Source organism: Pseudopodoces humilis, chromosome 2, assembly GCF_049639895.1.
Source record: "Pseudopodoces humilis isolate 2021_Gansu_Grassland_sample_001 chromosome 2, ASM4963989v1, whole genome shotgun sequence".
NCBI classification, from domain to species: Eukaryota; Metazoa; Chordata; class Aves; order Passeriformes; family Paridae; genus Pseudopodoces; species Pseudopodoces humilis.
The window spans coordinates 20,949,235-20,972,400 of NC_142201.1; the positions used below are offsets into that span (position 1 = coordinate 20,949,235).

Consider the following 23,166-nt stretch of genomic DNA (forward strand, 5'->3'; position numbering starts at 1 on the left):
CTTATGAACAGTGACGAGATTCTCTCTCAGTTGTCTCTTCTTGAGGTTGAACACGCCCAGCTACTTCAGCCTTTCCTCATAAGAGATGCTCCAGTCCCTTACTCAACTTTATTGCCCTCTGCTGGACCTGCTCAAGGAGATCTATGTCTCCTCTGTCCTGAGGAGCCCAGAACTGGACACAACACTTCAGATGAGCCTCACCAGGGCAGAGCAAGGGGGCAGGATCACCTCCCTCTACCTGGTGGCAATGCTCTCCCTAATCCCTCCCAGGATCCCATTTGCCTTCTTGGTCATAAGGACATGGCTGGCTCAGGGACAACTTGTCAACCAGGACCCCCAGGTTCTTCTCCATAGAGCTGCTTTCCAGCAGGTCACTCCCAGTGCCTGTCTTGGTGCCTGGGGTCTGTCCCAGGTGCAGAAGCTAGCACTCTAATTTCTGAAAATCAAATATTTTCAAAATTACTGTCATAAAAGTGGAGTCATCTAAAGTGCCAATATCTTAAAAAATTGGCCATATGAATGCCTTTCAATGGATGCATCAACTCAGTGATGAAGAACATTTCCCCATTCCAGAAAAGTCATGGATTATGACTCTGAATTGTGATTTCACAAAACAAAGTCACAACACAAAAGATTTTTCATATTTCAAGTTACATGAAATTTTTAAGAATTAAAGGTTTCCCTTTTTATAGAGAAATTAATTACATACCTGATAGGAGGAAACCAGTCATTCCTACCAAAAATACTAACTTCAGTCATCTTTTAAAGGAAAAAATATTACGATCATATATATAATGACATATTCCTTGTGCCCACCAGCTCACATTTTTTCTAATTTTCAGAAGCACTGTCATTATAAAATGTCAACATTAATTTACACACAGTTAGAAACCTACCTTCCAATAAACTGCATGGCTTCTTTTGTCAGCCTCCTAGTAAGGTTCTCATAGGACAGTGGCTGCTGGATAATCTGATGGTCCCTCATTAAAAAGCAGTTTAGGTGTCGAAAATGATAGAAGAAAAAAATCAAAATCACAAGTGAAATTGTTATTATTAACAAGAAGTAACCCAATGCTTGGAAGGGTACTCTGAGAAGGCCAATATACTGCACCATTGCCAAAGACACAATGGCAATTCCAGTGATTTGGATTGGGATGACAAGGTGTTTCTGAACACCCTTTAAAAATACGCTGCCTTGGCCAGGTTTGCAGTCTCTCAAATTGGTCACGGGAAGGCCATAAAAGTAATCAAATCCATGACTGAGGGGGTGGTGACAGAAGTCATTACTGCTTTCACAGTTCATCCCAAGATGCCACTTTCCTACAATGAGAGAAGGACAGGGAGTGTTTTTGTAGTTAAATCATCAAACTTACTCTTAATGTGCATTATTTCAAACACAAAACCATCACTATCTGACTGATATCCCCCTGCTCCCAGCATTTATTGTGTGGATCCCTATTTTCTATTTAAAATTTCTTTATGCCTTCATCAAAGATTTTTTTTTTTTTTTAATGTCTGCCTCTTCATCTTAGTTAGAAGTAGTTTGGCATGGCTATGATGAATATATTAATGCTGAAGAGCATACATTTTGAGTAGGCTAGCTGGTCATTGAAGAGCAACAGAGCACTAACAGACAGTTAACTTTGGAAATTAAGCTTTTGTGCATGTGAAGTTGTCATAAAAAATGATATTTTGTAGCAGCTACTGATTGAAGAAGAAGAAACAATACAGATTTACAAAACATCTTTTCTGAAATTTTTCTGGCAAATAATTTGACTTGTTTAAAAAAAAAAGGACAAAAGAAGAAGAAAAAAACAGTAACAAATAGAAAATAAATCAAGAATACGGAAATTATTAAAGCATTTATTAAATGATTGCAAAATCTCCGGAATTGCCAGTATCCCTCAAAATACACATACATACAGTGAGGCTGATTATTTTGTATTTGTATATTTCATATATATAAATAAAAAACAACAGTAACAAGTAAATTTCTGTCAAATACTATCTCTCACAGCATTTTATCCCACTAGGAAATCACTCTAATTCTGTGATAATGTTGGACACTGTCTGACACAAGAAACCACTGAGCCTGATTTGCATCATACTAATATAATCTATATTCATGCTGATTATGGTAAGTGTCTAGATAATTTGTTCTATGACTCAGGTACATCCTCTTACCATATGCTTATGCATTGCTTAGCACAACAGACCTAATTGGTAGCTGTTATTTGAATCAAAATGCATAATTATAAAAAAATTCAAATTCAGTTAAGCTTATTGAGATAGATTATGAACAGAGCTATGCTCTTTGCTCTCAGCAAGAAATTGCTGATAAAAAAAAAAAAAAAAAAAAAAAAAGCCACGCTGGCCTTGATAAAACAGATGACATTATATACTGCTGGGCCAAAATTTATTTATTTTTCTGAATCAAACACCTAAACATGACCAGCATAATTCAGGGGCTGTGATCAGAAAAGAAATAAAAAAGAAAATCTTCAAACCCAGTAAGACTTCATTCCCCTAACCTAGTGCAAAGAAATTTGAAATATTTGTTTTAGGGACATCAGAATACACATGGCAGTAAATTAAAAACTGAAAAAAATAGCATATACAGAATTTTCCCCTTTTCCAAACTTCCAGCTTTTATGCATCTGTAAGAAAGTCCTGATGCAAACAGTCCTGAACATCTTTTCCTGGGTCTCCAGAACAGCATATTCATTCTGCACTTTTTCCTTCAGCTGTGATAAATGCAGGTACTGCACTACCAAAGAGGGTGAATGTGGGGATCAGTTCTGCTTCCCTTAAATTTAGCCAATTAGCTGGGTGTTCTTACTTCTCTTCCACAAGTAACAGAATTGAGGTACAGGATGAGAGTGTCATATGCCTAAGTTCATCTGTCAGCAAAGGTGGAGAAAAAGCAGAAATCTTGAATTTGAGTGCTTAGTTGAGTCGAGTTGTCCTCATACATCTCTTGATGGTCTTAAGTTGAAAATAATTTCTGTATATCATCAAAGTAGATATAAAACATTTTCAGGTCTGCTTATTTGCCAGTGAAATGAAGGCCTCTATACCTTTCTCATTCTATCAGAACCTTTCCCTGTCAGATGGTCCCTCACCTGAGGTGGTATTCTGTTTTTTGTAACCAGAATGGTTCTGGTCACTACTTTTGACATGGCCCAGTGAAAATTACGGTGGTCAATTAAAAAAACAAGCAATATACACCATTGTACTGAAATTTCAGACATTATAGTGGTGATATAAAGGGCTAGGTAAGGCTGGAACTCATTTTCATTCCAAGCACCCAAAGATGCAGATTTTTGAAAATAAATGCTTCAATTTTTTTTTTGTTAGGTTTGGATGAGTGTCTTAATGGAATAATCATAAAGCCAGATGTATAACAAAGTGAGCATGAAACAACTGCCATCAACTTAGATAAGTGATTTAAAGGCAGAGGCTTACAATCATGAACATAAATGATCTTAAGGCTTTCATTTGAATTTTTTTTCCTATTTTATGTAAATCTTTTGTTAAAAGCACGTGTAATGTAGTAAGAAAATATGACACAGAAAGTCAAAAAAATTAAGTATACTTTCAAGGTCACTTATGATATGGAGTGGTTTTTTAACTGGATCTCCACTACAACCCAGGATAGAAAAACCTTGCAGTAACAAATTAGGACAGGGGAAATATAGGTCCTATTTTTATCAAAAGGGCTTTAGCAAGCACAACAAATTGTTCAATGTCAAGACAAACTTGGGCCTCAGAAAAAGATTTGTTGAGAAGCAACTTAAGCCAACAAAGCAGAGATCAGGTTAGCAGGAGAAGCAACAGAAGCCCCAGCTCAAATTATATCGGCAGCTGTGACGGAATGACACAATTGCCATTCTCAAATGGCTGGGGAGGTAGAAGGTTTTGATAGATCCTTAACTGCTCTCAAAAAGCAAGTGATGACTGGGTCCACAATACATGTTTTTTTTCATTCCTTGTGACAATAACCCCTGCCTTGAGCTAGTGCTTGAACAGATTACTGTAATGTGCTTTAGATTCTGGGGCTCTTCTGAATCTGAGAGCAATGCAAAATGCTCTCATCTCTTTGCCAAGTGATGCTTCATAGAATGGACACTTCACACAAGCATCATCAGCATTTCACCAGATTCTACCAAGCTTTTGAGTGAAATTTATGCTGCTAATTGTAAATTATGAGTAGCGTAATAATTTGAGACCTAGGCTTCTTTCCCTCTCTGTCAGCCACAATTAAGATTTCTGCAGAGTAAAAGCAATGCAATTAAAGGCAAGTAGAAGTGAGGGGCAAGCCCAACTCAGCCAAGAAACTTCACTTGAAACTCCATTTTTCAGAATCCTGGGGACACTACAGAATTCCATGTTTCCCCTGTATTTGTCCCTCAGATAGTGGTAAAGGGAGCAATATGAAGATTGATTTTTATATGATGACATATGATGAGTTCTTTTGGAATGATTTTGTGCTTTTCAGATAAATGGCAAGATACAAGATGTGGAGCAAGATGCTAACAGAAATATTTTATCTTCTTAAGGAAATATATTGAAGTACATCGCACAAATTATATGTATGTGCATATGGTATTAGCATTATTTTAAGCTGTTTTATGAATAACTGTTGTATTAATTCCACTCCATAAACACAGTCAACCTTGGACACCTTACTACTGTGATATGCCCAAACATTACAATACTTCATTCTGAAAGAAATAAGTACCAGTTATCAATTAGTGTTTTAGCTTTAGAGATAAGCTACATAGGTGGATTTTAAACTTCTCTGGATGCTGGACAACTGGCTGAATAGCAATACTGAGGAAAAATTAACCTTTACTCAACTGTAATTGAATATAGCAGTAATTAAAATACTATTTATCCAATTTAAGGAGAATTTTTGCATTATGAATAGCTATTTCCAACAAAACATCAGAACTTCTTCCCACTGGTGAAACATTATGTATTCTATATATCTGCTTTTTTTGATAGAACTTTATTTTGTTGCAGATCTGATTGTGTGCTTTCCTGACAGATCTATTGGTTGTCACCTTCTTTATGTCACAGGAGAAAACAATGAGGTAGAAAAGTGAATACATAAAGTAGATTTATAGCTAAAATATATTTTGAGACATATCAAACAAAAGGAAGCATATATTCAGAGGTGAAAAATTTAAAAAAAAACACAAAAATGTACCTAGGGAAGAAAGACAATGTCCTTAGAGAGGAGATTGGCAAAAAAATAGAAAAGACACTACAGGCTTGAGGAAAAGAAAGGCTTCAAATTACCCTTATGCCAATTCATCACTGGTGAAGAATTTGACAATTAACTGTTTGGGAACTGCTGAGTTAGACTGAACCAAGCAAAGACTCCCTGACCTAGAACAATATGATGTGATAAGAATAACATAAAAAACAGAGAATGGACTAGTTGTGAATCAGACTGCCTATCTAGTCTTCAAATCTATGTAATTTTTCTTTCTGTCATTTACATATGCTTTATCCCTAATTTTAACGCACTTCTTGATTTTTGGAAACCTTCATTATACTCTAAGGATATGGTAATATTACATTTTATGGTCTCATTCAGGCCACTTGGAAGAATTGTTCATTAAGTATCATGGAGATAACTTCTGGAGATCTAAGTAGCAAGCTGTCATGTTACAGCAAAAGTAGTTAAAAAAAGAACATTAACTAGGTCAGCCCCAGAAAATGAGTTGCATTACTGTGCTTGCTGCAAACAGAAAAAACCCAGTCTTTAACTGAATATGGAGAAATAGGAATTAAGTCCATAAGGAACATGACAAATTATGAAAGGTGTTTTTGTACTATGGTTTCAATACACCTACACTAAATGAACTTCTGATAAGAATTTCTGGTTTTCTATTTTCATTCTTTCAGGACATCATGGTATTTTATGCTTTATAAGACTGGGGTACAGCTAAGTAGGATTTTTAGTTAGAACACTGACATTGGTTTATCTACGTTATACAGACATTTTTTGAACAGTGGAGTGAATTGTAAGTCTTGCTAAACAGCCTGGTTTTTTTTAAACAAAAATTACTCTCAAAATTGCAAGGCTCTGTTTCATTTAAAAAACAAATTGATGCCTCTTTCATCTAAATTCATTTAGTAATATTCTAGCATGATGCTCTCTGCAGAGCTATTCCCTGGCAATTCCAGTATAGAAACACATTATGTAATATAAGTTGGACTTCACAAAAATCTTCTAAAATATAAGCAGCGTGGAATGAGTCAGGGGCCAAATTAAGAAAAAATTTCAGAATTCTTTAATGTTGTACCTTTATGACATTAATTGCAATTCTATTTAATATTAATCTTGTATGATTCCTTTTGCCCATCATATTTATGTTGTGATCAGTTATTTGAACTATTATTTGAACTATCTTTATAATGAGAGAGAAATACATTTTATATTAAATATCTACCAAATTATATGAAAAATTTCCTAGAAATGCCCATTTCTGTCTGATGACTAAGATGGTAGCCCAGGTACAACATTATTTACTTTATGGGAATTTGAACACTGATGAAATGAAAATCACCACAGTGCTGACTTGTACACTGTGATCAATACCTCATTGTCTCTCTGATGTGATCAAACTCCTATTTATACTGAAAACTTTTCAAGAGTTTGACTAATTTTCAGTTTGGTCACCATGTTTCTTCAGTACCTTGCAAAACAAGACTATAAAAAACATAAGTGAATTAGACGTACTTACCTGACTAGTGTTTCACATAGGCAAGGGAATGTGCCCAGCTTTGTTCCAGAAAAATAAATTGATTATGCTGTGGGGGAGAAAAGCTTAATGCAGACCCTTAAAAGCTGATATGGGAAGCTAATATTCTTCTCATTGAAATGAAAGAAACAGTGCTGAGCATGTCTCCAATTTTACCTATTAGAGCTGTTGCATAACCTCTCTGCTTCAGGAGTTTGGAAAAAGTTATTTCCTCAGAAGGAAGTCCCCCAGAAGAGGCAGAAAATAAGAAGACACCAACTCGTGAGAAGGCAGCCATTCCTAAATACAACAAAAAATGAATGAGACCAGGATAATAGAAAGAATTTCCATTCATTAGTTCTGCACACAGTTTTTTGCCTTAGGTGGTATCACTTAAATGGCATATTACAATCAGACTATTGAATCTGAAAACTAAGAGTTGCAAGTGGAAGATACAAGTATCCATTTAGCCCAGTGAGGTCTTTTCTGTATTGAAAAATTATGAAAAAAATACTCATATTGATATTCAATATTTTTCATATTGAAAATATGAAAAATATTCTGTATTGACACCAGAAACTGAGATGTGGAGAAAAAAATTCTGAGCCATGGGGCCAGACATCAACCAAACAGCTGCAGCCCCTTCTGTAGATTTTCTAAGGTATAGAAAAATCTTTAATAACTTGAGTCTGCATGATTTATTTTTCTTGTACACAGGGAAGGAAGGAAGATGAGGACTGAGTGAGATGACTCCTAAGTTCTCCTTTGAGAATTTCCTCTGTCCTCATATTTGGTTTTCTACAAGCCTTTAAGGTTTTTTGAGAGAAGGCATATTGAAATAGGGCAGTCTTACTGCTGGACATGCAAAATACCATGAGGTCAGAAGGAGCAAGAGAGAATCTGATCCTGTAAATAGAGTGGCTTGAGCTGTCAGCACTGATGGGGTGCTCCAGTGGCATGAAGACACACAGAGTGAGTGCACTAAAGGAGCAACAGGTACCAGCTAACAAGAAAACATCTAAATAAGGCACAGTAAGTTCTATATACTAAGAGTCTGAGAAACACAAATGAGCTTATAAACTGCTCTCAGGATGAGGAACTTGAAAGCTCAGGTTCATGAAAATTAGATTACTAGGATTCCAGATGAGAGCTGACACTGAAAATAGACAGTAAGAACAGAGAATATCTATGCAAATCTGTGCAGATGTATCTTCAGGAAGTTTAAATTATGCAACTGGATGATTACAGTGCCCGAATTACATGACTGATGTAGACAACCAGAATCCTCCCTCAGGTATCCCTTGTGGTTACACGAGAAAAAGACTCGTTAGACTCGTTAGGCTGGTTTATTAAAGAGAGCTCAAATGCTAACTTCAGTTTTTCACTCCAGATAGTTTTGTTGATCAACGCTTCAGATAGCTTTAGTTATATATTTATCTATATTTTATTTATTTATATTTATTTTTACACATTTCAAGTTCTTGTAAGTGAAATCAGTGCAATTCCATTAAATTATCAGAATGAAAGTACAGAAGCATGATTTCTTTTTTTTTCATCATTACCTTTCTCTGAGCTTGTGTCTCATCCAATATGGCATTTTGGAATCCTTTTCATCAGCTCAGTTAGCAGGAGTTTTATATTTCTAACATTTTTTCGACATCATGATTCTAGTGTCTTCTACAATAAAGCCTTTACTAGTTCTTCACTGATATCTGGAAGTAACCCATTTTTCAAAATTTTGTAACTTAAGTAAGACAAAGTTCAATTTTTGTACCTACATGGAAATTATTAAGTATGTCTGAGAGCTGATCAGTGAAGAAAAAAATTAGTTCAAGTGCTACTTTTTGAGAAATAAGAACAAGGAACATAATGGAAAGTGACCTGTGGCTTTACGTACAGTAAATATTAATAGCAATATATCTGTAACAGGTATATAAAATTTTCCTTTGCAGATGAATGTAATGGAAAATTTAGCAAGTTTATTGCCAGCAATTTAGCTGGCACTTTTGCAGAAGCTTGTTACTTGATTTGAGTGAGCAAGAACGTATCAAGTAGGCTCCAGAGTCTTGCTTTGCTTTCATTCCCAGAAGCAAGGACAGGATGTTTTATCACTAATGAACAAGTGATCTGATTAATGTATAATGATCCTCGCTAAAAATTATGTTAAGGGAATGTTAAAGTTGCATGGCTAAGCACTGAGAGGCCCAGTCCCAGCACACTAAAATAAACAGACTAGATCTTCATTGACTCAAATAGGCTTTGGATCAGGTACTTTAAAAATAAGAGAAATTAAATGTATGTATTCACAGGGTACTTAATACTGTATGGGTAGATATGGTACAAAAATAACACTTCAAATAGATGAGAGATTTTTGCTCTCTTTCCAGTTGTAGGGGCAACTTGAGTACCTTAATGAACTGTCCTGCCCCTACCTTCTCCCTGAAAAAAGAAGAAAACCAAAACACAAACCTAACAATTTGTCTAAACAAAAAGGTTTAGCAGAAGTAGAAATGTCTGAGAAGAAGTATTTACACTGGCTTATTCCACTGAATCTTTCTAGATGCATCTCTGTGGTGTTCAATACTTGGGTTGTGCACCAATGCAGTGGGAGCAGCCTGAATGCAACCACAGAAGCAGGCAAAGAGCCTGGGATCATTGAATACTGGAGGAATTTCACAGAATCACAGAGAATCACAAGACATGCTTAGTTGGAAGGGATCTACAGGAATCACTGAATTCAACATCTAACCCTGCACAGGACATGCCCATGAGTCATGCCATGTGCCCCAGAATATTGTCCAAACACTTCTTGAACTCTGTCAGGTTTGGTGCACATAGCACTGGAGGTGAGGCCACCATAGCACAGAGCAGCTCAGGACAATCCCCTCCCTTGCCTGGCTGGTGATGTCGTGCCTGATGCAGTCCAGAACATGGTTGGCATTAAATAACCACAGTCAGTTTGCTTTGTAAGTATTTAAACCAAAAAATACTTTACTGACTAAAAAAAAATTATCTTTGTGTCAACTCTTCTGAAATATGAAATTTCCCAATATATATGAAATATTTGAAATGTAGAGCAACTCTGCTGAGCTGGATCAGTCACTGAAATGACTGATCATTTAGCATTACTTAACCTGGTAATGATAAACAAATCAAGAAAGGCCAGGCAAAAACCCTGCATACAGTTTACTGTAAATAAGACATTTATATATAAATAAAGTGATGGGATTTTACCTGATCTTATAGGATATCTCCCTGTCAGGAAAGCTGCCCTGCTTGGAGTACAAAGTGGGGATGCTGCTACATGCTGAGTAAGTGTCACTCCTTCCTCTGCTAGCCTGTCAATATTAGGGGTTCTGGAAAAACACATGCAGGTGAAAAAAAATACACAATGATTATTTGGATATGGGCATGATAAGAACAAGGCACCTGAGCCAAGAACTATATGAAAATCTAGTTAAAATTTACTATATGTAAATTATCAAAAGTGTGGTGGGGTTGAAATTCCAGATACTATCATGTAAAATATTTTTACATTAGGCGTCAATACAGAACAGAGACACTGTAATATTGCGGCAAAAAGCTTTTTCCCACTTTCTTCTATTCTATATGGCCACTGTTAAACTGCAACATCTGATCATATAGTATTTCAACCCTTTTTAATGTGTTCCTTGACCAAACTGTAATTTTACAACCTTTTTCCTTCAGTAATGAGGGCGAGAGAGACCAGAGAAAGGTTGTGCTTCCTTACTTCCCACTTGGTGTCTCTTCTGTCTCTCCCCAGCAAAATCTTTTTGGGGTAGAGATAATGTTGTGTGGTGCTATTAGAAGAGATTCAAATTATTACGACTCTGTGTTATGTTCTATATTAACAATATCTACATGTCTGACATGATTATGTCTGCTATATTAGACCCAGGGGCACAACCTAGCTTCCATATCTGTATGGGAAATTTGTCTATGATCTGGCTCATCATGCAGATTAAAATTGGTTCCTGCAGGAAGAAATCCTGAGTCCTTGGTTCTACAGATAAAAATTACTAATGCAGACTGGTCAGCAGCTGCAGCATGCTCTAATAGATCTCTGACCTTGGAGATTAATGACCGTGACCTCAAGGCACACTAGTGCTCCCATCATCTAAGTCTGAAAAGTCAGAAACATTAATTTTCCAATGGAATTATTTTCTATCTGTGAAGTCACCTACTGATAACAATCAGTAAGTTGAAAATTCATCATATTCCAAAAATTGAATTCTGAATTCTCCCAGTGGAGAATACAGATCTTGGAGTCTTTCTGGTGCCTGTGAGGGGAGTGATCCAAGCATCAGTGTTGTATATATTTCCCCCTGTTTAAAACCAGAAGCTGTAATTTTTATTTTTCTTTTTAAGTTATGAGAAGATTCTGCTTCTAACTAACATCAGCAGGAACAAGAGCATTTGACACTTGACAGAACAGTGCTTTTAGTCTGAATGTGTTATCTTACTTTGCTAAAGACTTTGCACCACTGAAACACAATGGCTAGATATCACTTGCTCTGTTTACACAACCCTCACATCTAAGCTGGTAGCAAGAAACATCCCCAGGCACACTGAAGCATTATTCAAATATATTAACATTTGTTTTAATTAATACATTGATTACTGTATGATGATAAATTAAGGGCAAATATCAGTTCTTTATTTACAATTAACAACAAGCTTGTCCCAAACCATAAGTGCTTCAAAATATATTTAATTCATAGTAGTATTTGTGTCACATATATTATAGAAGAAAATTGTCAATTATACTTTAGTTCTCTAGAACTACCCTTACTTGGTTGGCTGCTCAATCCTCTGTTTATAATGTAACTTTTCAGCAGGATAAACGCATTAGCTAAGGCTTTGGTCAAAAAAAGAAAATAAGGACTGAATATTCAAATCTCTGGAAAAGTTATTAACTTTGGTTGCCCATAAAAAACCTAATCAAACCTCTGAATGTTCTGGCATTTTTAATTTTAAAAATCCATTGAAAACTCAATATAAAGGTATGACTCCCCTGAATTAACATCCTACCTTAAGGTTCTGTTCCCGTAACATCCCAGGTCTCCAATACCAAGATCATCAGCCATCAATAAAATTATATTGGGCTTTGAAACACTGTGTGTTTTGATACTGTTTATGGCACACTGACAAATTATTAGAAGTAAAAGGAGCCCCATCTTCTTCCTGGTGTGTAAAAACAGGTGGAAAATATAATAAATAGATTGTTAATCTAATTTACTATTATATTTTGCATAGTAAAAGAAAAAAAAGGTAGAATACTTTTAGTTGGCTTTCTTTTTTTCTTGAAAGTTTTTCAAAACATTTCCTCTCTCATATTTCTTAAAAATAAAAATGCATATTTTAGTGCATGACTAAATTTTCCTTCCACTCCTTTACACAGATGTAGCCTTTAAATAAAGACAAATAAAGAACTAGATAAAACCTCAGTGGCAATTTTGCTTATACACATGCACTACGCAGCAATAAATCATAAGAGCTAACAATGCTTGAGACTTTTTTTTTTGTGTGTGTTTGTCTTTTTGTTTGGGTTTTTTTGTTTTGCTTTTTTCTAGCTACAAATGTTATTTGAGGAACACAGAATCTGAAATCATTTAGGACCAAAACTTTCAAGGCTCACTGCAGAAAAAAAAAGTTAATCAATTCCACTAATGAAGTAAATGACAGAACTTCTCTTCAACAATGAGGAAAAAAGCCCAGCTGAAGTTTCTGGAAAGGAATAAATATGATGGAAAAGAGGGTGAAGAGATGCACTAAGAAATTATTGTAAGGAGTGTTTAAGAAAAGGTTCTTTACAAACATTATAAATACCAGGGTCTATAGCAAAATCAATTAAAAATTGATATCACGTTACAATGTTCTATAAGAAATGCTCATGTCATATCAAACTTAAAACAGGAAGAAGGATGTATTTTACAGCATACAGCATACAACATATGCTTTTATGGTAAAAGCAGAGCATTTGCAGATGTACATGATATGAATGCTGTTTTACCGTAATCAGAACTTGTCATATCTCTGTGTTAAACTGTACTGACCATGCCCTGGCTAAAACTGAGCGCCTTCAGGCTGTAATGGACTGTGCCAGGCATCAAAAAGAACAGGGACTCTATTCTGTCTCTTAGTGAGATTCCCATAATTTCTGGATGCAGGCAGCCTTTTTCAAATTCAGGCAAGGCATGAGTCACATCTGCACTTGCATTATTCTCAGAAAAGAGTGGAAGAAACCAGGACTAACGTAGAAATTTGTATGTGAAAGAATCGAAAAAGAAGATAGAATAATTTCCAGAGAGAATGGGGATAGCCGATCAAGAAAGAAAAATCTTGTAAATCAATGAGTTATGGAGTAACTGGTGAGAAGATAAAGAAGTCAAAACTGAAAGACCTGGTACAAAGAGACTAGACATCAAGGGAGACGAATACACGGTGAAATGAGGTGGGTAAAATTATTTGTAGAGGAGACAAAATAGGCAGAACTAGAAGAGTTTACTCTGACTTTAATAGCAAGAATGGAAGGTGAGAACCAGCTGGAATGAGAATTGCAGGCAGAAATGAGGAGAAATGGTAGAAGAATGAAGAAACTGGAAAAGATGACAGTGAACAGGAAAACAAAACTGAGGAACAGAGGTGAGAGAGAAGTGGAAATGTCTGGGAGGAAAGAGCTGGGAGTTATGAATATGGTCAATGAAGAGAAGTGATTAGAAAGAACCTGGGAAGATAAGATCTTCCCTGAAAAGATAAATAAACGTGATTTGCTTTCCATACTTTCCAAGAGAACAGTTAACACCCAAATTGACCCAAGAGGACAGGAACTGTTGCCAGATCCTATGTTCCTACTCTTATGTTCTGACTGCAAAGGTCTCAAAGGCTAATAGCAATGGGCATGTCGAAAAAGAGGACATTATATGTTGGTGAAATTATGTAGGGAGCTGCATGGATGCTTGCAAGCCCTGCAGAACATAGCCTCATTTAAAACCTCCATTTCTCATTTTGTAAATCAGCCAAAAATAGAGCTATTGAAGGTTGTCTCTCATACAATACTTCTGGATATTTCTCTACTCTGAAGGAGTATTTGTAGATACTCTCACAAATTGAGCTACTTGCCTTCACCTGAGATCATGTCCCTGAAGTGAAATCAACAACGCAACAGGGAAAAAAATAATCCAAACAACTATGATTCTCTGGTGCACTCTTTCTGCATCAGATTTTTGTGTGTCTTGAAAGGACGTGCATAGAAAGCAAGAAAAATCAGTTGGATGAAATTGAGTGGAACAGACAACAGCAAAGAAATTCAAAGGAGCTAAAAGGGAAGGACGTGAGAAGCATGAAGCTTTGAGGATGCTGAGGGCTGTCTGTATTACACCAGGGCATCTCCTGGTGGAAACACAAGCATATGTAGACCTAACACGAAAATGATAACACAAAATCAGATGAAGCTTTCAGCTAACTAATATTTCCTCTCTGTCCAGAGACAATCTAAATTAAGAAAAGATTTAAAAAAAAAACCTGGAAAAAGAATTATTTTACTAGCACACCCTTTTAGCTTTTGGCAGTCAGCATTAAAGGCATTTTGGAGAGGAAAACATTTTAATAAATATCTCTCCATAGATCTTTTGACCTTCATGGAGTTGTTATAATCTATTTCTAATTAATTAACTTTTTGTTTGGTTTGGTTTTTTGCATTGAAAGAATTTGATTTTATTTTTTTACTTCCATAACACTCTTTAGATGTTCCTTCAATAGGCATCAGCTTTAAAGGTTTGTGTTTCACATTCATCTGGCTACATTTTTCCTTATTTTTTACATATAGGGCACATAACTGCAAGTTTTAACATCTGCTTCGCGTTCCCCATGATATAATACAACTAGAAGTAGCTTCTTCCTTTCTGAGGTGGCTGATAAGTTGAATAGATTCAAGAGGTGCTCAATCTCCTAAAATCACATCCGCACAAGAATTCATATTTCACGCATCCTATTTCAACCTACAATACTTTAATTATTGTATAGGAACATATAGATATGCATACAAACACAGATCTGTCAATATGCACATACATGCATGTTGGGGCATATACATGTCCTAACTTTTTCTACATATCTCCAAATTGTATTTTTGGAATTCTAATACATATTTTCTATTAGCATTAAAAAACCCCAAAGTATAAATATGTAAGAAAAAATAAATTAAAGAAAAGCCCCAAGCAGATATAATCCACTATTTCACCAAACATTTATTTTAAATTTTAATTTTCTTCATTAAAAAATGCTGGTCAAAGAGTTGTGTTTTTTTCTTTGTTTGATTTCTTTTTAAAATCAGGATAACTGACTCAAGATATGGCTGTTATAGAATTACAGAATAAGTTGGGGAACTACAGTTAAAAGGATTATCAAAGTTCAACTCCTGGCCCTTAACTCCTGGCCAAGAGTCATACCTTATGCCCAGGAATATTTTCCAAACACTTCCTGAACTCTGTCAGGCTTGGTGCTGTGACCACCAACTTGAGGAGCCTGTTCCAGTGCCCAACCACCCTCTGGGTGAAGAACCTTTTTCTAATATCCAACCTAAACCTCCCCTGGCACAACTTCAGACCATTCTCTCAAGTCCTGTCACTGACCACCACACAGAGGAGATCAGTGCATACTCCTCCTCTTCCCCTCAGGAGGAAGTTATAACTGCAGTGAGGTTTCCCTTTAGTGTCCCTTTCTCCAGGATGGACAAACCGAGTGATCTCAGCTGTTCCTCATAAGGCTTCCCCTCAAGGCTCTTCACCATCTTTGCTGCTCTCCTTTGGACACTCTCTAATAGTTTAATGTCAAACCGTGTGGCACCCAGAACTGCTCCCAGCACTGCAAGTGTGGCCACCCCAGGGCAGAGCAGAACAGGACAATCCCCTCCCTTGCCTGGTTGGTGATGCTGTGCTTGATGCCCCCAGGACAGGGTTGGCCCTCCTGGCTGCCAGGGCACTGCTGGCTTATGTTCAACTTGCCATTGACCAGGATCCCCAGATCCCTTTCCTGGTAGTGCTTTCCAGCCTCTCATTCCCCAGTCCGTCCGTACATCCAAGGTTTCCCCACCTCAGGTGCAGAATCTGGTACCTGTCATTGTTGAACTCCATATAGCTGGTGTCCTCTAATTTGTTGAGATCTCTGCAGGGCTTCTGTGCCTTCAAGGGAGTGAACAGCTCCTCCCAACTTAGCATCATTGGCAAGCTTATTTAGTGTATTTTTCAATCTTGTATTGTTTATGAAGATGCTGAAGAGGAGAGGGCCGAGGATGGAGCCCGGTAGAACCTCAGAGGTGACAAGTCACCAGTCTGATGTCACCCTTCACCGCAACCCTTTGTGCCTGACCCATGAGCCAGCTGCTCTCCCATCACATGATGTGTTTATCCAGCTGTGTGCTGGATAATCATCTGACTACTACAAACACATGCATCTTTACAAGAACAATTAAAAGAAGATCTTTCAAACATCTCTTCCCAACTGAATAATTTCCGAATTTTTTATTAACTTTGATTAAGCAATTTATCTGTAAACTACTCTTTCAATGTAACAGAACCCTTTGAGAAAATTCTTAATACACTTAATCCTTGAAGGTACAGTATTTTCTGATGAAATAAACAACATTTAAAGATATTGACCTAATTAAAAAATGCTGTGCTATCCTTAAGCAGTATGCAAAAGAAAGAAAAAAAATTACCTTGCTTAACTGAATGTTTGAACTCCAAAAATTTCTCTAAAGTCATAAAAAATCACAGTGTAAACAAACTAGAGAAAACCCTGCCCTTCATAAGATTCTGTAGAGAAATTTCTTCAGCTTAGTGAGAAACAAAAAAAAAACAGAGTAAACTTATAAATTTTAAGAAATGGCAATGTAATCTTATGTATATAATTGATTATTTTCTGGTATCAGTTTAAGATTTGCTAAATTCTCTCAGTTAATTCCTCTCTTACAAGTTGGTAATATCTGTTGAATCTTTGATGTAATATAACTGATTTTCTGAAACTTTTCATTATATTTCAGTATGCATCTTAACTATATACATATATGAAAATCTGTATTTATTTGACTAAAAGTTGTCTCATTGCAAGAAAGAAATTTCACTTAATATAAGCTGGGAAAAACATTAAAACGAATAATTATTTCTTAACTGAAAATAATTATTGAATCTGAATTAAATAGAGATGAAGTCACAGAGCCCCTATCAGACCTAAGTTTAGTTTAGGTACCCTTTTTAAATGGTCTCTCAAGATTTTTCTACTTTTGTCTCAACTAAATTACAGAATTTAAAAGCAGTATTAATAAATAATAAACACTCTTTCCAGTAGCAAATTATAACCTGAATGGAGTAATATATCATCTTTTGTGATCTAATGTCATTATTCTATTTGTAATAAAAAACTTATATAATTAGATACACATATTAGAACACATACATTTTTACCCTGCCACTCTTTCATAATATTATCTGTTAGCCAAATGCTCATTAAAATGTTGATTTTGGGCTCTGGTCAGCAACATAAGAAAGATCCTTGAGATAAAACAGGTTGTAATCTTATTTGCCTGTTATGCACCAACCTCAGAACAAAAAATCTTTTAAAATAAAAAAGAAAAAAAAGCCAATAATGAATAATTAAATAGTAGTGATTATGCCACATCACTTCCTGAAAACCAGATGTAAGTATCCAAAACAATTATTAGAAATCTATCTTACATACTTTGAGGGCTTAGCCAAACTTAGCCATGATATTTAGCTTACTTAGTAGTTTTGAAAGATGTTGAATCAGGGTTTTTTTAACATAGACTGATGTTGAGTGAAATGACTTTTTGACAATGCCTTCTTCAAGAGTGTCAAATGGACATGCAGAGAACTTACGTGCCTACAATTTTGCACTTTAGAGTTATGCAATCAGATAAGGACTGTAAAGCTCCGCAAGACTGTGACTCTTAGACATAAAATTAACAGTTTGGTTACATCCATTTGAACTGGACAACATGGAAACCACAGCTTCATCTCACTGACTAGTTACAAACTTCACCTTTGCCTAACTGCAGCCAAACTAGTTTCCCTTGAGTTTCCATTCATATTCATTGCAGTGTTTAAAAAAAAAAAATTAAATAGAAGTTCAAATTAAAAGTAGTATTGGACTAAAACACTCAACTTCACCAGCACAGTGCCTTCATAGGAATAGTGTACAGATCTGAAGGTTGGTATTTAAGTCCTGCTGTAAGTCACTGAAGGGACAGTAGCACAACCAACCACTTAACTGAATTTTATTTCCCCTCAATTTGAAAGCAGTTTCTAAACCCTTTTCACTGAAATTATAGCCTTTGGATGTCTATCAGAGGAAAACATGAAACCAGACAGAAGAGAAACCCAGACAACTTAACCCCAACCAAAACCCATCTCTCTCCCATGAATTACTTAATGGAATCCTCTGGAGTCTGTCAAGATCAAAGCTCTGGATTTTATAAAACCATATTCCTCTACCTACAATCACTCTTCTAGACAGAATGGTTTACCAGAGAAAATTGCAGGGAAATGGCCAGGTAATTTTTCTTTGCTACATAAGGCTAGCAAGTAGCACATCAATAAAATGACCCAATATGTTATGCTATTTCCAAAATGATGCTTCATTTAAAGAAAAAAGGCATTTGAATTAGTTTGTTCTCAAAGAGTTATTATTTTATATTTTATTTTTAAGTTCTCTTGTTATTTATACTTTCATTATGATAACACTTAAGGACTCAATAATGCTGATTGTAGCAGACAGAAAAATTAAGACAAGGTTAAATTTAATCAATAATGATTTTACCCAAGTAGAATTTAAGTACCTATATGGCCCACAGCAAATAGTGCAAACCCATCCATGTGAATTTATTAATCTTTAAGTTTGGCATTTAGTGTGAGCTAATTACCTAAGCTTTCCTTTTAATTAGTAGGAAGATACAGGCACCTTAAGAGTTTCTTCTTAAGACTAGTATAAATAAATTTTGGAAGGGATGCTCATGACCTTTTCCACAGACTAGAAACACTTAACACCTAGTTTAGACTTGATTTACACAAAAGTAATAGTTACATGAAATAAATCCCATCCTGATGATGGGTTGCCTGTATCCTCTCAGCATGAAATATGAAAAAAACCCTTTTTGTAATAAATAAAGATGAAGTTTTTCAATTAGTATGATGTGCTCTACCAACCTTATTGGTGTAATAATTTCTTATTCTGTGAGTAGTAATTTCTACTAGAAATCCAAGAATTGGGAACAACTCCTCATGACTATTAGTAGTGAATTTTTCCTCCAAGGGATTCATTTAAGTATTTTTCCTTTCCAGACTGTATAGCAATATGATGAATATTCCATTTTAAATATTTTATTCTTTCATTACTCTAAAACGAAGGAGATAAGAGTGATTAATTCAACAGCAATGACTATTTTATAGGAATATTGGTAATTCTCTAATTGAAGTCAGCTATAGCCAACAGGTGTTCAGGTTACAGTCACAAACCTGATTGGTAAAATAAACTTTATTTTGACATAGTTCTAAAAGAACAGAATTTATTCAAGATGGATGATATTTAAAGAAGCTTTTGTCAGGGGTGACCAGCTAACAGACTGTGAGCTCAGCCCATGTACCTCCTGCCTACTTTCCTATGAGGAGCACACACAAGGCAACAACAACAGTCTGTGACTCACCAGTGATCACTAGATCCTGTTACATTCCTTCATGAGGTCCTTGTCACAGAAACAAAAAAAACTTCAGTTCCTGATACATGGTAAGAAAAAGTCTGTTACTGTCCATGGACACTGTTCAGCAAGTCACACGGACAATGAACATTATGGTCATAACACCACTCAAATGTAGAAGTATCTTAGACATTCTCCTGATGCCCATCACACCATGGGAAATTAATTCATTCCAATCATGGAGCAGTGATGCACATGTTTGTCCTGTCACGTAAGAGGTAGAAGAAGAGGTAGGCTGTTTTGACAGTGGAGTTGCTTTGACGTTCCAGGGGATGCCTCTGTGAGGACAGACCAGGAGTTGCTCTGCACTGAACACAGTTCCAGCCAGCTCTGTGATGGACACACTGCAGACCACAGGCGAGCCCTTAGGGGAACATATTTAAGAAAGGGCAAAAATACTGGTGGGGGAGGGAGGAACAGAGAGAGAAGGCTGTGAGGAGCAGTGGGAGAGGAGGAAGAAGAGAAAAGAACAAAACAGCCAAAGCAGTAGGAAGTGTCCCACACTGGATCAGGAACATGCCCAAAGGCACTGTGGTCTGTGGAGCAACAAGAAGTAGCACAGGGAAACAGCCAAGCACTGACTACAGCCTTGTGTGCCACCCAGTGCCTCCCTGAAGGGACTGTGTACAACCTACAGCAGTAACACAGCAGCAGGTGTCTGGAGCGACGGTGTGGAGACCAGGAAAGTGAAAGAGAGGAATCTAAAGCTGAACCTGGGAGAGTGGGAGGAAAACTGTTTTTCCTGTAAGATTAAATGTTTGTCCTTTTTTTGTTTTGTTTTGTTTCCCAATACTCCAACCAATTAAATATTTATGCTACCTATCAATAAATTAACTTGTATTCCCCAAGTGGTTTTGCCTACGATGTGCATTTTCCTGTCTTTATTTTACCACCAGTTTTCTCACTCGCTTTCCTTCTGATTTTTCCCCATATCCCTGGGGAAGGAAGGAAGGGAGTGAGCAGCTGTGTAAGCTCTTGGCTGTTAGCCAGGGCCAACCCACCACATTTAAAATGAAAAGGAATAAATGGATCCAATGGCAAATTACTTTAATTGATTATCAGGAGCCAAAAATTTATTTGCTGTTATTGAATCCATCTAGATCTAAGAGTGAACATTTTACCAGGGAGAGAAATGGCCAAGCTCATTAAGCAAAAAATGACTTGAGACCAACTAACGTATGGTGTTGCTGCTATAAGCAGGAGGCTCACAGGACATAAACAAACAACTTCTCCTTCCTCTTAATTTGCATGGGTAAGAGACATTAAAAATAGACAGGTAGTGGCTTATTGAAAATCTAGCTCCTTCCCTACAGTTTCTAAAACCGGAAAATCTGGTTTATGTTACTTTTGTCCTACAACTAATATGCATGGAATGTTGTCCTCATTCTGCAAATAGTTATGAATGAGATTGTTTGGATTTTTTTTGACAAAAGTCTTTCTAGCAAGGAAAAAAAAAGTGGGTTTAAACAAAAAAAAAGCTTTTCTTTTTTAATTGAGGCAATTTAAAAATAAAATTGTTCTCTCTTCCTTTCAAACATGAAAAATAACCTGTTTAGCATTTACAAGCACTCACAAGTTACTTACAATGTGAAAACAAACCACCTTTTCTGTTCTTTTGGCTGGGAGATATTTTTACTGCATTGTTTTACTTGAGTTAAAAGATTAACTCACAAATTACCCAATTTTTAGCACCTGCTGCAAAATTAAAACAAAGATAATAGCTTTATCCATTCACCATTTCTATTTTACCCCCTAATAACATAATGAAAAAGGGCTTCAGAAAAGAGGGGAGGAGGAGACTAAGATGGTAAGTAATTTTCTAACCACCTTTAATGAAGAGATACTCCACTAGCATTATTCATAAAAGTATGAAACAGCTTAAAAATAAAATACAATCACTCCAAAACAAAACTGAAAACAATATGTAAGGATCATGAAATTAGGAGGTCTTACAAACAAGGAAAATGTTTACCTTAGAAAGAACATTTATACAATTAGGAAAGGAAGGATGATGAGCTGCATAGTGGCTGTATAGCTGTCTGATTGCACATGACATAGATCAAGAGTCTGCTAAAAATGTGGCAGACAAAAGGCAAAGATATTTCCAAAACAATACATATATATACATTAACCAAATCTGTATCCCAGTTCCAAAGATTCAATCATTTACTAATTGCAATAATCTTACAAAAAGACTTTCCCATCAATAAAAAAAAAAAAAAATTGTGACTATATGTTGCTTGGCAAAATATTTGAGGGATAGACTTTAAACATCATAGGATTAAATAAAAATTAAAATTAATATCTTAAAATGAAGGATACCCAAAACAGCAAATAATTCTAAGACTAAACATATATGTCTACGATACAAGAAGAGGCCAAGTAGATCCTTAGAGACAGACAGAAAATAAAAATACCTGAATAAACAGTGTAGAAATGTAAATATTGTATTACAGCAATACAGGAAAAACAGCAATTTAAGCCAGAGGTATCCAGATTTATTCTGCCCTGTGCAAGTAGAAAATTCTTGCTTCTTCCCATCCTTCCTCCCCTTCTTTTTCTCTAGTTCTTTACCCTTTGCTTACATAGGAACTCTATGAAACTTGTAAATTCTTTCTGTTAAAATAGAACAGCATTTTTTTTTTTGCACATAGGAGTTAAGGCAAAATCCCAACATGATAAAATGAAAATACCAGTAGCTCAAAAGTACAGCAATTTATTTCATTTCCACCTTATTTTGAACAATGTTTTAAGATCATAAATTAACTAAAAGGTAGTAAAATAGAAATAGAAAATAGAAAAAGGCATTTTTCTATTTTCTTATGGCACACCTTTTCTTGTGGTACACCAGCATTAGCTTTTCCATTAACATTTGGAAGTTTCTCAGTAATAGCTCCAGGGTTCTCATTATGTTTTGGCTTGGTCTGGAGCATGCTGCCAGTATTTCTGAAGCAAATAACATACTTTTCCAATTGTATGAGAACGTTTTTAAATAAGTTTTTAAGAAAAGATGTTTTCCTTTGCTTTGTGCCTTTAGGTACAACACAACCTTATGTGTTTGAAGGATGGATTCTGTTCATCAGTGAGAAAGAACATATCAATTCCTCTGTTCAAAATGCCTTTTTTCAGGACAATACTGCTATTATTAGACAACTTCTACACTAGAGAACACACCCAGTTGTCTATTATAATAATACAGGATCTGGAGATGCTAAGAGTTACTCTTGTGACTAACCCATGTTAATATCTTCTCATTTTCTTCATCATAGTAGTCAGTTCTGTCAGCGGTGCAGAATATAAACAATAACAGAGAAAAACAGATCTGTTTGTGCTCTGTACCCTAAGATTTCCTTATGAGTACAGCTAGTCAAGTGATTCTTTAGCATGGTAGACAAAAAGAAGAGGCCATTTTTGCACCAAATTTGAAATGTTTGTCCAGGATGCATGCAAAAAAAAATCCAAAATCACTATCACTGCATACCTGAAGTTGTTCAAACTTGTGTGTTTAAAGCCTAGAGTGCCATAGACACAATTCTTGTTAAGGACTTTTTAAAAAGCCGTCTCAATTGTCCTGTAGTCCTCATCTCAACTGAACTTTTCACCTGAACTACTTTAATTTCA

The 23,166-nt window shown here is 35.9% G+C and overlaps 1 protein-coding gene across 2 annotated transcripts in view; it reads right to left on the reverse strand.

Annotated features, from left to right (window-relative positions):
* Positions 1-23,166, reverse strand: part of STS (steroid sulfatase) — a 93,343-nt gene that overhangs the window by 68,610 nt on the left and 1,567 nt on the right. Inside the window, exons 1-5 of one of the 2 annotated variants that reach the window (XM_005516841.3) lie at positions 19,495-19,561; positions 11,808-11,960; positions 9,990-10,111; positions 6,933-7,055; positions 897-1,320 (exon numbers count right to left, since the gene is read on the reverse strand). In XM_005516841.3, the coding sequence (XP_005516898.1) occupies positions 897-1,320; positions 6,933-7,055; positions 9,990-10,111; positions 11,808-11,953 (815 nt within the window). In that variant the 5' untranslated portion in view covers positions 11,954-11,960; positions 19,495-19,561. Of the gene's footprint in view, positions 1-896; positions 1,321-6,932; positions 7,056-9,989; positions 10,112-11,807; positions 11,961-19,494; positions 19,562-23,166 lie in introns of those variants that run through there. The other variant, XM_088051409.1, reaches the window with a different exon arrangement.